This window comes from Lissotriton vulgaris, chromosome 6, assembly GCF_964263255.1.
Source record: "Lissotriton vulgaris chromosome 6, aLisVul1.2, whole genome shotgun sequence".
Taxonomy (NCBI): Eukaryota; Metazoa; Chordata; class Amphibia; order Caudata; family Salamandridae; genus Lissotriton; species Lissotriton vulgaris.
Window position 1 is genome coordinate 18,952,079 of NC_141694.1, and position 13,434 is coordinate 18,965,512.

At 45.3% G+C, this 13,434-nt stretch overlaps 1 protein-coding gene across 1 annotated transcript in view; it reads left to right on the forward strand.

Annotated features, from left to right (window-relative positions):
- LOC147706709 (solute carrier family 22 member 7-like) overlaps window positions 1–13,434 on the forward strand; it is a 130,828-nt gene that overhangs the window by 38,750 nt on the left and 78,644 nt on the right. The window contains exon 3 of the mRNA XM_086925850.1: window positions 5,370–5,524. Coding sequence (XP_086781976.1) covers window positions 5,370–5,524 — 155 coding nt within the window. The remainder of the gene's footprint in view (window positions 1–5,369; window positions 5,525–13,434) is intronic.

The window sequence follows — 13,434 nt, forward strand, 5'->3', positions numbered from 1 at the left end:
GGACCGGGAGGGTCGGCCGAGGACAGGGGGAGAGGTCTCCGGGGAGAGCCGTCTCCAGCGATCGTACAGACAAGTAACTTCCCCCCCACAGATGTACACCACACAAGGATAAGGTTCAACGTTACTTTATAAGCAATTCTTTAAGTACGGTGAAATGGTACAAGGAGGTCTGGACTCAGGGGTCCCCTCTATTCTAGTCTCTTGGTTGGGTAAGGGGGTAGCGGGACAGTCTCGTTACCAATCTGGTGGATATGGTGGTAGATGAAATAGCTCACAATCCTCGAGCTCGGCGTTCTAGATGATCGGGCCGTGGCGGAGCCTGCAGGTCCCGGGATGGTTGAAGGTAGCGACGGTCCGCGGCGGAGCCAGCAGGTCCCGATGAAGGTGGTGGTTACAAACAGTCCGCGGCCACGCCAGCAGGTCCCGACGACGATAAAGGTTTCAGAAGGTTGCGGCAGCGCCAGCAGGCAGGTCGATAGTTCGGAAGGCAGGGCGACGGCAGCGCCAGTAGTCCGTCAAGGATGAGTTCTTCACTGCGTCTCTCGACTCCAGGATACAACTGCCTTCCTGCTCTGGAGCTGCCCCAGTTATAGGTCTGGCGCCCTTTGATGTCCGGAACCTCGCACTTGGAGGTCGGGAGGTCCGGGATGAGGGAGTCCAGACACCCAGCAGGGGGGTGGTGACAGCGCCTGGGGGAGCTGGGGGCGATCGGCACCTGGCGGGGGAGAGCCATCGACACCTCTTTCTCCCATTGACCTGCCAAGTAGTCCGCTCACCTCCTGGGTGGATGGTGGTGCCGGGATGTCGGGGCCTGGCCAGGCCCAGGGTTAGGGTCGATCGGAGGCCACGCGGCCTCGTGGTGCTGTGTCCAAGATGGCGCCCAGGCCGGGCGAGAGGGCCGGTAGGGAATCGGGCCCATGGTATGGAGATGTTCAGGGGCAGGGGTCCCATATGAAACGGGAAACGGGTGGTTGTTGCGTGTAACACCTAAAGAGCCGGGCTCGGGCCTGGTCGTGCGGGGGGGGAGCAAGCCTTACACGTGGCCTGTCCAACAGGCATGAAGGCACTTAGATGTAGTTCCTGCATGTGATAGAATGTACTTCGTCTTACCCTTATTGTTGAAGTTGAGGACCCCACCACGCCTGGCAAATGCTCAGGGAACGAGGGAAGCACCGCTCTATTCATAAAAAGGAATCAAGAACAAGGATATGTATTTGCTTTCTGTCAACTGAAAAATAGCAAACACCAGTATTTCAAAAGATGTGTGATACAGAATACTTCTGCTTCTCGAAGGTATATGAGAAGCAAACAGGGAGTTTAGAAGAAATTGATTCTTTGGATTATTCTGTGGTGTCTCACAGGTACTAGGCAGGCAGAATCTCTCAGGGGCAGGGGGTCAGTGCACATTTGCTGCAAGGCCATTAACTATCCTCTGGCAGAGCGGAGTCAGGTGGCAGTGTCTTCCTGGGGCTGCAGAGGTTGGCCAGACTGGAAGGACATGGTAAAAATCTCCTGCCTTGATGTCAGCGAGCACAACGTTGTCCACTGGAAAAACAAATCTGCCACCTGCCTCCTCAGCGTCTGTGTAGTATCTTCCCGCATGATACTTACCTTGCGGTGAGTGTTCTGTGTCGGCGGGTGGTCGCGGGCACCATCGTGTGACTGGAAGATTAACTATGTTTGTCAAGAATAACTCCACCCTCGAGAAACAACGCTTGTTCTTAAATGTTCCCCATAAAAATTATAGGAAAAATGTCAGCTCAAGTTTCAGCTGTTCAACGTTGGAAGGTTTGTACTGAGGCAATGTGAGTGCATTGTTTGGTTAAAGCTAGATTGTGGCATGGAGCACAAAATCATCTGCTCTCGCTGAACGTTTATACAAAAGTGAGTGTGCAGTGTTGTATTAAAAGTTAATTTCAGAGGCAAACCAACAGGAGGTTGATTCTTTTATTAACTTAGCAGCGGTGACACGCACACCTTGTGCTTGTCATTGTGAAGTTATTTTTTGGTACAGTTCAGCTATTGTAAAGTACAATTCAACCCATATTTTCAGCAATAGCTATTGTCAGCACATCAATTCTGTATCAACTTTGTAGTGTCATACAGGGAAAAAAAATTCTGACATTCAAGTAGTAGTGAAACTAAGGAGTGTGCGTTTTTATACTTATGGATGGTGATACGCACACCTGTGCTTCTCAATGAGGTGATTTGCACACCATTGTCTGGTTCTTGTAATACAGCTGTGACACGCTCTGTTCATGAATTTGTGAATTGCCTTTAGTTTGAATATTTAAAGCAAATGGGGCAACAGATTCTTACTACCACCTGATCGTGCTCCAGTCTCTTATGAAGGAAGGTAGATAGACTTACTGGGCTATTTTGAGGATGTTTTAAAATTCAAGGGGAGACGTATTCAAGGAAAGTTATATGTTGCTATCAAGGGCCTGAATATTAGAGGGTAGTTTCACCAGGGGTTGATTGACATGATGTTATGTCCTGGTGCAAAAGAACAAGTACTAGCCATTAGAGATGACAGTTCTGTGGAACAACTCTTGAGTAGTAACCCCAGGGAATTTGCAGGAGAGTTAGGGAAAATAAAATGCTTCAAGCATCATATTTATATCAAATAAGGGGGAATACCTATCAAACACAATATGAGGGGTGTTCCTCTTAGCATTAGGGATGACATTGATGAAGAATTTACAGCATTATGCAGTAAAAGTATAATCGAACCAATAGAACCGTCACTTGGCTTTCTCCTTTGGTTGTAGTTTGGAAGAAGAATACTGACCTTCGAATCTGTGTAGATCTTCGCAGCCTAAACAAAGAGATCTTGATTGACTTTCACTCTCTTCCCAATATTACCGAAGTGTTGGACATGGTCGTCAGACAAAGAGTGTTTACAAAATTCGACCTGGCTTTTGCATATCCCCAAAGTGAGTTAGATCCAGAATTCAGGCATTTTACAACTTTTGTTTCTCCCTCAGGGTCTTTTCAATACTGTTGCATGCCGTTTTGACTTGCATTGGCTGCATCAGTTTTTGAATGGCTCATGGTGAACTTTCTAAAAGGGGTTACGAATGTTGCCATCTTTCAGGATGATGTCTTGATCAATGTGAAACTAACTATGATGATATTCTGCACAAAATGTTGGGTATTTTCCAAGATCAAGGGGTAGTTCTGAAAAGAGAAAAGTGTGAATTCAGAAAGAATTCAATGGAATATCTAGGACATATTATATCTGAAAAAGGAGTTAAACCAAGACCAGGGTTGTTTAAGGCAATTCAAGAGGCACCTGCACCACAATACAAAAATGGGGTTAAATCCTTCTTGTGGTTGTGTGTATTTTATTACCATTTCATACTAGATTATGCAACTAGAGTCAGGCCACTATCTTATCTCTTGAAGAGAAAAATAGAGTTTGAATGGAACAGTGTATGTGAAGAAACAATTGAGTGAGGTTGAGACATTGAAGCCTTATGATCCTTTGCTTCAGTGTTAGTTGACTTTGGATGTAATTAACCTAGGTTTGGGTGCAGTACTTACACAACAGGGTCAAATGGCTGAACACACAACTGGGTTTGCATCTGGAGTGCTCAGAAATGTAGAAATTCATTAATCCATGATTGAAAAGGAACTTTTGGCATGGTGGTGGGCAATAGCAAAGTTTAGATGCTGCCTATGTGTTAGGAAGTTTGTGTTACAAAAGGGACAATACACCTTTGGTGTCCGTTTTGAGGGAAGCATCTAGTAAAGGCTACACACCCTGATTGACGACAAGAGTTCTTCAATATCAGTTTAGCATTGAGCATATTCCTGGGAGCAAAAATATTTGGGCAGATGGACTGTCACGTTTTCCCATGAACACTGGTCTACAAAGAAATATGGATAACAGTGTCAACATATGCAATGATGAAGCTTTTAATGATGGTATTGTAGCAGCAGTTCAAATAAACAAATCTTGCCAATTACAGAGCAGGAGTGGAATAGGGCTGCGGAACATGATGAGGTTATGAAAGTAGTAACAACATTTATTGTTGGGGGATGGCCTAAGGAAATTAATCTTGAAGTGAATTTGAAACCTTATGCCAAAGTGTATAATGAGTTGTCTGTTGAAAATGGTCTTATCATGTGAGCTGAAAAAATGGTCCCACCCAAAAGTGTAAGGAATTGTCTGTTGCCCAAAGCTCATGAAGGACTCTGGGGGCTACCCTTACTAAGCATAGAGTTCAAGAATATTTTTGGTGGCCACAGATGGACGAGGAAATTGATACCCTTGTTCACAACTGTGTAATTTTTTCAAGTAGGGACAACAAGGTATTACGCACTACTACCCCTCCTCTGCCTCCTATTCCATTACCAGCAAAACCATGGGTAAAATTTGTTATTGATCTTATCGGGCCTTTCCAGACACTACCTCATCATTCACGCTTTGATTGATTTTTTAAGGTGGCCAGAAATTAAATTTATATGTGTGCCTGGGAAAGAGATATGTAGTATCTTCCCACGTGGTATTCACTGCACGGTGAATGTTCTGTGTCCGTGGGTCACTGCACGGTGAATGTTCTGTGTCCGTGGGTGGTCGCGAGCACTCCGGTTGATGGTTGGCTAGACTGCACTCCGTGACCACTCGCTGCCTGATGCTGACCCGGTCTGCAGGGTACTTCATTGTAACAATATGTGTTCAACCTTCACTTTGCGTTTGCGCATTCATTACAGTCTGCCTCTGGGGAGAATCCCAAACTGTATGTTCACAGTGCTGCCGGTGCCTTGCCAGAAAACAATAGGTACGCTGCCACCCCTGGATCTATGTGAGGGCTCTGTCTGATTGTTAATGTTCATCATGACAAGGTGTTGATAGAAGACCACTCACAGAGCCCGGCTGATTAAAGGTGATTACCAGGCCCTGTGCTGCCTAATTGGAGAGTTTATGATGTGTGAAGTGAATAATAATAATGAAAAAGTGAAGGAGACAGTGAGATGCCAGTGTATTGTGAAACAGAGCATGCTCTATAAGCAGTACAGCACACTCACTGCCAGCGCACTCCCTGCTTAAATGCAGCTCTTCCTACAGCTTGTATCCTGGGGTGGTTCCTGGGTGCTACAATATGTGACTAATGCCCGTTAGTGTGGTGATGAGGACACCAGTGCTAAAATGAGTTTGTCAAACCCCTGATGAGTGGTACTTGGCAGGGCTTGACATTAGTAGCAAAATGTGCATGCATCCTCCCTACAAAAATATTCAAATCTGTTTCTTAATAGGGATTGTTTATTCTGGGACTTTTTCCGATCTTGGAGGTCACATGCAAATGCATCATGTACCCATCAGAGCCAAAGGGTAAGCTGTGTTTTCATGTGTTTTCTCTCAGGTACGGCCGGCGCATGACTCTCCTGGTGTGCTCTGTGCTCACACTGGTGTTTGAGATGGCCGCCGCAGCATCTGTCAATTATCCCATGTTTGCCGTCTTCCGAGCTCTTTCAGGGATGTCCATTTCTGCAGTTCCCATCGTCTCAACGGCAATGTGTAAGTAAGGCTTTAACTGGCAGGAGAGTCTTTTCATCATTTAGATGTATTTGCATTTCTCCGACTCAGCCCACCTTGTCCCAGGGTTGTAAAACAAAATATTGAGTAGAAAATATCATGGGGCCAAACTTCGGAAGTCTAAATATTAACGACTAATATATCAAAAAGGTAAGTGCATATACTTTAGTATAGATTTACTACTTGTAACTTTAGTTCTACATTCCAGGAAGATATATATATCAGCAAGGTACATACACGTGGGAGTAAGTAAAATCAACCTATAAGTACCTTTGGATAGTGACCTTGTCAATGATTTGGTCAGTGATATTTTGGCCTCTTGATACTTTTTAATTGATATTCTGGTGGAATACCATGCCCCACTCCTCCTGGAACCCCTTAACTGCTGGGCCGCCCCCCCCCACCCACAGTGCTGATGTCTTTTTTGGCTCTATGGGGTAGTTCGTGTTTGAGCCCCTGTAACGTTTTGTCAACATAAGGTAGCCACATCAAATTTGTGTCCTTTTCTTCCAACATCTTGAGTATTCTAAAGGTACCCAGGGTTTGTGGATTTGCCTGGAAGGGACCGATAAATTAGCCAAAATACAGCTACATTTTGGGTCTTTGGTGAAAAATTGGGAAAAAGTGCTGAAGTAGAAAGCATCTGATTTTCTCCCTGCAAATGATATCAACAAAGTGTTCATGGTGATATATTTACCATCTCCCCAGCTTTCAGGCATAGGAAGACATTAGTTAGAAAACCAACATTTTCTACACAGTTTTAACATTTTATTGGGACATAGCTTTTGTGTGCTTTTTTGTGCTTTTACTTCTTTCAGTTAGTGCTAGAAATCGATCTAAAAACAATAATGGATTCCCAAAAGCTATACATTTCTTAGAAGAAATTACAGGTGAAAATGCAGGCACAAATGGATGTTTTTTCAACTCATTTTCAATATGCTTTAATTTCAACTGTTACTTTCAATAGAAACACCTTGAAGAATCTTGGCATATTTTTAAAAGCAATATACAGGTATGTCCACTGGAGCCTTATGGTTGCAGTTTCACAAAGAACTCAAGTGTCCAGAACCAATAACTGAGCTGCGCCTTGCTATGGTTTTTCAGTGTGTACCAGGTATACAGAAATTCACTTGGTAAAAAATAAAAAGTGAAAAATAAGTATCAAGAAAAATGATCTATTTCCGAAATGGGAACAACACATGGAGTTTAGAAGCAGTGGTTATTTGCACAACCTCATTTATGTGGTTACCTATACAAGCATGTAAATTAGAGGGCATTTATGAAAATGATTTTGTTTACACACAGGCTTACATGTGGAAGGGAGAAATGCATAGAAAGTCAATTGGCAATATTAGCTAGTTTGAACCAACATCGGTGTTCAATCCCCAGATGCCCCTGGATGCAATTGATGTCTTCTCTGAGGCAATGATAAATGATCTTCTCAAATTTAAACTTAAAGGTAATAACCACGGGCAAAGAAGCGGTAACATTAAACCTGTAGAGAAAATGGCCCTACAAAAAACACCACAGTCATAATAAAACCTTCAGACAAAGGTGGAAAAGTGGTCCTCCAAACAAGGGAGCAATACCACAAAGAGGCACTCCGTCAATTATCGGATGATAAGTACTATGAGAAATCCAATAGTGAAGTATATAAACAAAGTGTGAAACTGTATGAGGAACTGATACGGAAGCGGTCCTCTGTTGGGGACAGAGGAACATTTATTCCTTTGGAGCAACAATCCAGTGGTCCCCGCGTTTTACTATCTTCCTAAATCTGTCTATGTTTATTGACAACTGTTTTTGTTGCCCAACTTGAATCTTACACTAAGGACACTAAAGACTTTCTGAATAAGATTGTCAAAATTACTTGGAATCCCACTTATCTGCTGATGGTGTTGGATATCACAAGTTTATATACTTGTATCAAACATGAGCATGGTTTGAGTGCTATTCAACACTACCTAGAGAAACGACAGTTACGCTATGTGGAACACAATCTAATGCTACTTGAATTTGTAGAATTCTGTCTCACAAACAATATTTTCTTGTTTGAGGATCAATTCTTCAGGCAAGTGCCTGGTACAGCTATGGGCACCTGATTTGCCCCCAGTTATGCAAACTTGTTCGTTGGCTGGTGGGAGGAGCGGGTACCCAGGCTGTATGAGGGACAAAGTAGTGGGAGAGTAGTGCAGTGGCATCGGTATATGGATGACCTGTTCCTTGTGTGGCAGGGGACAGTGGACATGGTATATCAATATATTGATGTATTAAACAAGAATGATTTCAACCTGCACTTCTTGAGTACAATAAGTCCAGTGGCAGTGACCATTTGGACCTGAGGGTGTTTTTGGATAATGGTGAGTTACACACAGCCCTTTTTTGCAAACCCATTGCTGGCAACTCTACTTTGTTTGCCAGCAGTAACCACCCACCCAAGTTGATTCAAAGCATACCGTATGGCAAACTCCTAAGATTGAGGAGGAACAGTTCTAGAGAGCAGGACTTTGAGGCGGCTGCCTCGGAGTGCATTGCCAGATGGAGTGTGAGAGGCTATGATCTGGGTGCTCTAGACAAGACTCTGTGCAAAGTCAGAAAGATCCCTAGGGATAAACTCCTCATGGATAAACCCAAGAAGGACGACGCCAATAGGAAAGGCAGATTTCGTATGATCACCCCTTATTCTTCAGAAGCTAACCATATGAAGAAGATGCTCAAAAAGAATTGACACATTCTTAAGACCAATAGTGTCATCAGAGATGATATACCAACACATCCACTGGTAACATTTATGAAGGCTAGATCCTTACAGGATATATTGGTGAGGAGTCATTTAGAAAAGGTCACACTCAGAGTAAGCACCTTAAATGAGATGAAGGGATTCTTCCCTTGCAGCAGGTGCAAGGCGTGCGCCAGCATTAAGAGGGTTCTTACCTATAATCTACCAGACACAGGGAAATCCAGAGAAATCTCCAAATGTATTACGTGTAGTACACCGTATGCAGTATACTGCCTAGTGTGCCCGTGTGGGCTACGCTACATAGGCAGCACCATTCATCAGCTAAAAATCAGAGCAATAGACAAAGCTGATGCTGCCTACCCAGTAGCATGCCATTTTGCTGAATTTCATCAAAGCGATAGGAGCAAACTGCAATATTTTGGTTTGGATTATATTCCAATAATATCAGAGGTGGGAACAGACAACGAAAGTTACGCCGTTTAGAATCAAGATACATTATAGACTTACTCACTAAATTCCCAAAGGGTTTGAACATTGGGGAGGAGTTGATTGTGCATTTGGGAAAATAGTTTAGGTGACCTTTCTTGTTTCAGATGAGTTGACTGTCTTGCAGTTAAGCAAACATGAATTTAATGATTATCAATTGAATGATTGTTTTAGATGAAAGTGATTGGCTGTACATTAGTATTTGTAAATAATATATGAATTTGGATCACACAAACACTACAGGAAGGAAGTTTATAAGGATGGGACACCAGCTGATCCACGGCGAGATTTTGTCTCATTTTCTCCCCTTTTAATTTGTACGAACTTTATGCCGATAAACGACTTTATCACGTAATATGAAGCATAATGATTAATGAAATGTTCATTTTGCGCACATATGATTATGTATTGTACTAATGAATTCCATGCGTGCTGTATGAATATGCAGCGAGCAATTCCAATATGGCGCTCATGCTAGCTATGGGGTAGTTGCCCCTTCTTTACTTCTATGTATGTGAACAAAGCTTTATTAACATGCCGTTTTCAATGTGTCATGAACACCGAAGAAGGCTTCACGCCGAAACGCGTTTGTTTAGAGGCTGTTGAAAATAAAAAAAATCAAGAACGCCCCCGTGTATGCGATAATTCTTTTGTAATACGAAGAATGTGAGCGACTATATATATATATATATATCTATATCTATACAATTATTATAAAGAGAGAGCCCAAACCATTGAGGCGGGTAATCTCATGAACCTACAGCACCAATCACAACACCCAATACAGCATTGGAAAGGGCAGTTGCAGCAGAAGGACATAGGCTATACAGATGCCCACCATATACATTTGAAAGGTAAAAGAACCTTACCAGCAAAGTAGTCCCTTGTGGGCGTGGGTGGGGGCGGGGCGCGGCATGACGACAAAAAAAAGCGTTCCTTAAACGTGTGCGTTGTGCTGTGGGCGTGTGCTGGGGGCGTGAACAAGGCCAATGGGCGCGGCAATTGCAATTGCGCGGCAGCAAGAGGTGTGGCCAATGTGCGCGACAACCGGCAACAATCGCGCGGCACATCCCCCCCCAAAAAAGCGTGTGGAAAACAAACGTGTGCGTTGGGCCGGGGGCGTGGCCAAGGCCAATGGGTGCGGCAATTGTGCGAGAGCAAGGGGCGTGGCCAATGGGCGCGGCAATTGCCAGGGCTTAGGCGGGGGCAGACATGACTGATCGTGCCTGCGGGGACAATAACTGCAAAAACAATAATGGATTCCCAAAAGCTATACATTTCTTAGAAGAAATTACAGGTGAAAATGCAGGCACAAATGGATGTTTTTTCAACTCATTTTCAATATGTTTTAATTTCAACTGTTACTTTCAATAGAAACACCTTGAAGAATCTTGGCATATTTTTAAAAGCAATATACAGGTATGTCCACTGGAGCCTTATGGTTGCAGTTTCACAAAGAACTCAAGTGTCCAGAACCAATAACTGAGCTGCGCCTTGCTATGGTTTTTCAGTGTGTACCAGGTATACAGAAATTCACTTGGTAAAAAATAAAAAGTGAAAAATAAGTATCAAGAAAAATGATCTATTTCCGAAATGGGAACAACACATGGAGTTTAGAAGCAGTGGTTATTTGCACAACCTCATTTATGTGGTTACCTATACAAGCATGTAAATTAGAGGGCATTTATGAAAATGATTTTGTTTACACACAGGCTTACATGTGGAAGGGAGAAATGCATAGAAAGTCAATTGGCAATATTAGCTAGTTTGAACCAACATCGGTGTTCAATCCCCAGATGCCCCTGGATGCAATTGATGTTTTCTCTGAGGCAATGATAAATGATCTTCTCAAATTTAAACTTAAAGGTAATAACCACGGGCAAAGAAGCGGTAACATTAAACCTGTAGAGAAAATGGCCCTACAAAAAACACCACAGTCATAATAAAACCTTCAGACAAAGGTGGAAAAGTGGTCCTCCAAACAAGGGAGCAATACCACAAAGAGGCACTCTGTCAATTATCGGATGATAAGTACTATGAGAAATCCAATAGTGAAGTATATAAACAAAGTGTGAAACTGTATGAGGAACTGATACGGAAGCGGTCCTCTGTTGGGGACAGAGGAACATTTATTCCTTTGGAGCAACAATCCAGTGGTCCCCGCGTTTTACTATCTTCCTAAATCTGTCTATGTTTATTGACAACTATTTTTGTAGCCCAACTTGAATCTTACACTAAGGACACTAAAGACTTTCTGAATAAGATTGTCAAAATTACTTGGAATCCCACTTATCTGCTGATGGTGTTGGATATCACAAGTTTATATACTTGTATCAAACATGAGCATGGTTTGAGTGCTATTCAACACTACCTAGAGAAACGACAGTTAAGCTATGTGGAACACAATCTAATGCTACTTGAATTTGTGGAATTCTGTCTCACAAACAATATTTTCTTGTTTGAGGATCAATTCTTCAGGCAAGTGCCTGGTACAGCTATGGGCACCTGATTTGCCCCCAGTTATGCAAACTTGTTCGTTGGCTGGTGGGAGGAGCGGGTACCCAGGCTGTATGAGGGACAAAGTAGTGGGAGAGTAGTGCAGTGGCATCGGTATATGGATGACCTGTTCCTTGTTGTTGGACAGGCCACATGAAGGGCCCACTCCCCCTCTACCCGACCAGGCCCGAGCCCGGTCCCTCAAGTGTTACACACCACCACTTCACGTTTCCCGTCCCCTCCGGGACCCCTGCCTCTGAACATCTCGACCCCTTGGGCCCGATCCACCACCGGCCCACGCGCCCGACCCAGGCGCCATCTTGGACACTGCACCACGAGGCCGCGTGGCCTCCGATCGACCCTAACCCTGGGCCTGGCCAGGCCTCAGACATCCCGGCACCACCATCCACCCAGGAGGTGAGCGGACTACTTGGCAGGTCAATGGGAGAAAGAGGTGTCAATGGCTCTCCCCCGCCAGGTACCGCTCGCCCCCAGCCTCCCCGGGCGCTGGCTCCACCCCCCTGCTGGGTGTCTGGACTCCCTCATCCCGGACCTCCCGACCTCCAAGTGCGAGGGTCCGGACATCAAAGGGCACCAGCCCTATAACTGGGGCAGCTCCAGAGCAGGAAGGCAGTTGTATCCTGGAGTCGAGAGACGCAGAGAAGAACTCATCCTTGACGGACTACTGGCGCTGCCGTAGCCCTGCCTTGTGAACTATCGTCCTGCCTGCTGGCGCTGCCGCAACCTTCGTAACCTTCATCGTCGTCGGGACCTGCTGGCGTGGCCGCGGACCGTTTGTAACTACCATCTTCATCGGGACCTGCTGGCTCCGCCGCGGACCGTCGCTTCCTTCATCCATCTCGGGACCTGCTGGCTCCGCCGCGGCCCGTCCATCTAGAACGCCGAGCTCGAGGATTGAGAGCTATTTCATCTATTGGTAACAAGACTGTCCCGCTACCCTTTTCCCAATCCAGAGACCATAATCGAGGGGACCCCTGAGTCCAGACCTCCTTGTATCATTTTACCGTACTTGAAGAATTGCTTATAAAATATCGTTGAACCTTACCCTGGTGTGGTGTACGTCTGTGGGGGGGAAGTTACTTGTCTGTACGATCGCTGGAGACGGCTCTCCCCGGAGACCTCTCCCCTTATCCTCGGCCGACCCTCCCGGTCCGTCTAACATTGGTGGCCAGCGGCGCGATCCGAATCACCGCATAATCGTACAGAGAGTAGCTCACCCCACGACGAGATCACGATGACAACCAAAGAAAGCGGATCCACCGAGAAATTTCAGATGGAGAAATTGGAAGAATACAGCCATCGGGAATTAAAACAATTCTGCATCGAACTAGGTATCGCTACCACCGGTCTAAGCACCAAAGACGATTTCAAGCATGCCCTGGAGTCCTGGGCAGAAACCGGGGCCGTCAGACCCCCGGACCAAAATGTCGCAGCAGCAGAAAAAGACACCACGGCTCCCGAGGAGCGAAGAACGGGTCTCTCGCAAGACGAGATCCAGGAACGAGAAAGAACACGGCTACATGAACTAGAAATGGCCCGGCTCAGAATGGATGGTGAACTCAAGTTGGCCGAACAGAAACTGAGCTTAGAACATCTGCGGCTCCGAGAAGAAAGAGAGGAAAAACAGAGACAAAGAGAGCTCGAGGAAAAAAGACTGGCATATGAACACGAGCGCAAATTAGCTGAGATAGACTTACGCAAGCAAAACAAAGAATTAGGGGTGCCCGAGCAACCCCGCACCCCAGGAGCAACAGATAAAAAGGTACACATCCCCAAGGATGTCGTTCGAGAATACTTCCGAGAGGACGACATCCAGCAATGGTTCAAGGCCTACGAAATCGCTATGACCACCCACCGGATCGATCGAAGCGACTGGGGAGCCGGTCTATGGGGGAGATTCCTCAATGAGGGCCGCGATGCCCTGCTACAGCTCCCGGACCATCAGATGACCTCCTATGACCACATGAAAGCTGCCCTCCTCACCCGCTATGGACTCACACCCGAGATGTACCGTCAGAGGTTCCGAGACTGCACCCGCATCCCGGGTACAACTTGGGTGGACTACGTGAACTATTTCAGCCGAGCCTTTGAGGGTTGGATCAAGGGGAGCAATGTCACCACTTACGAACAGCTCTTCAATCTCATGGTG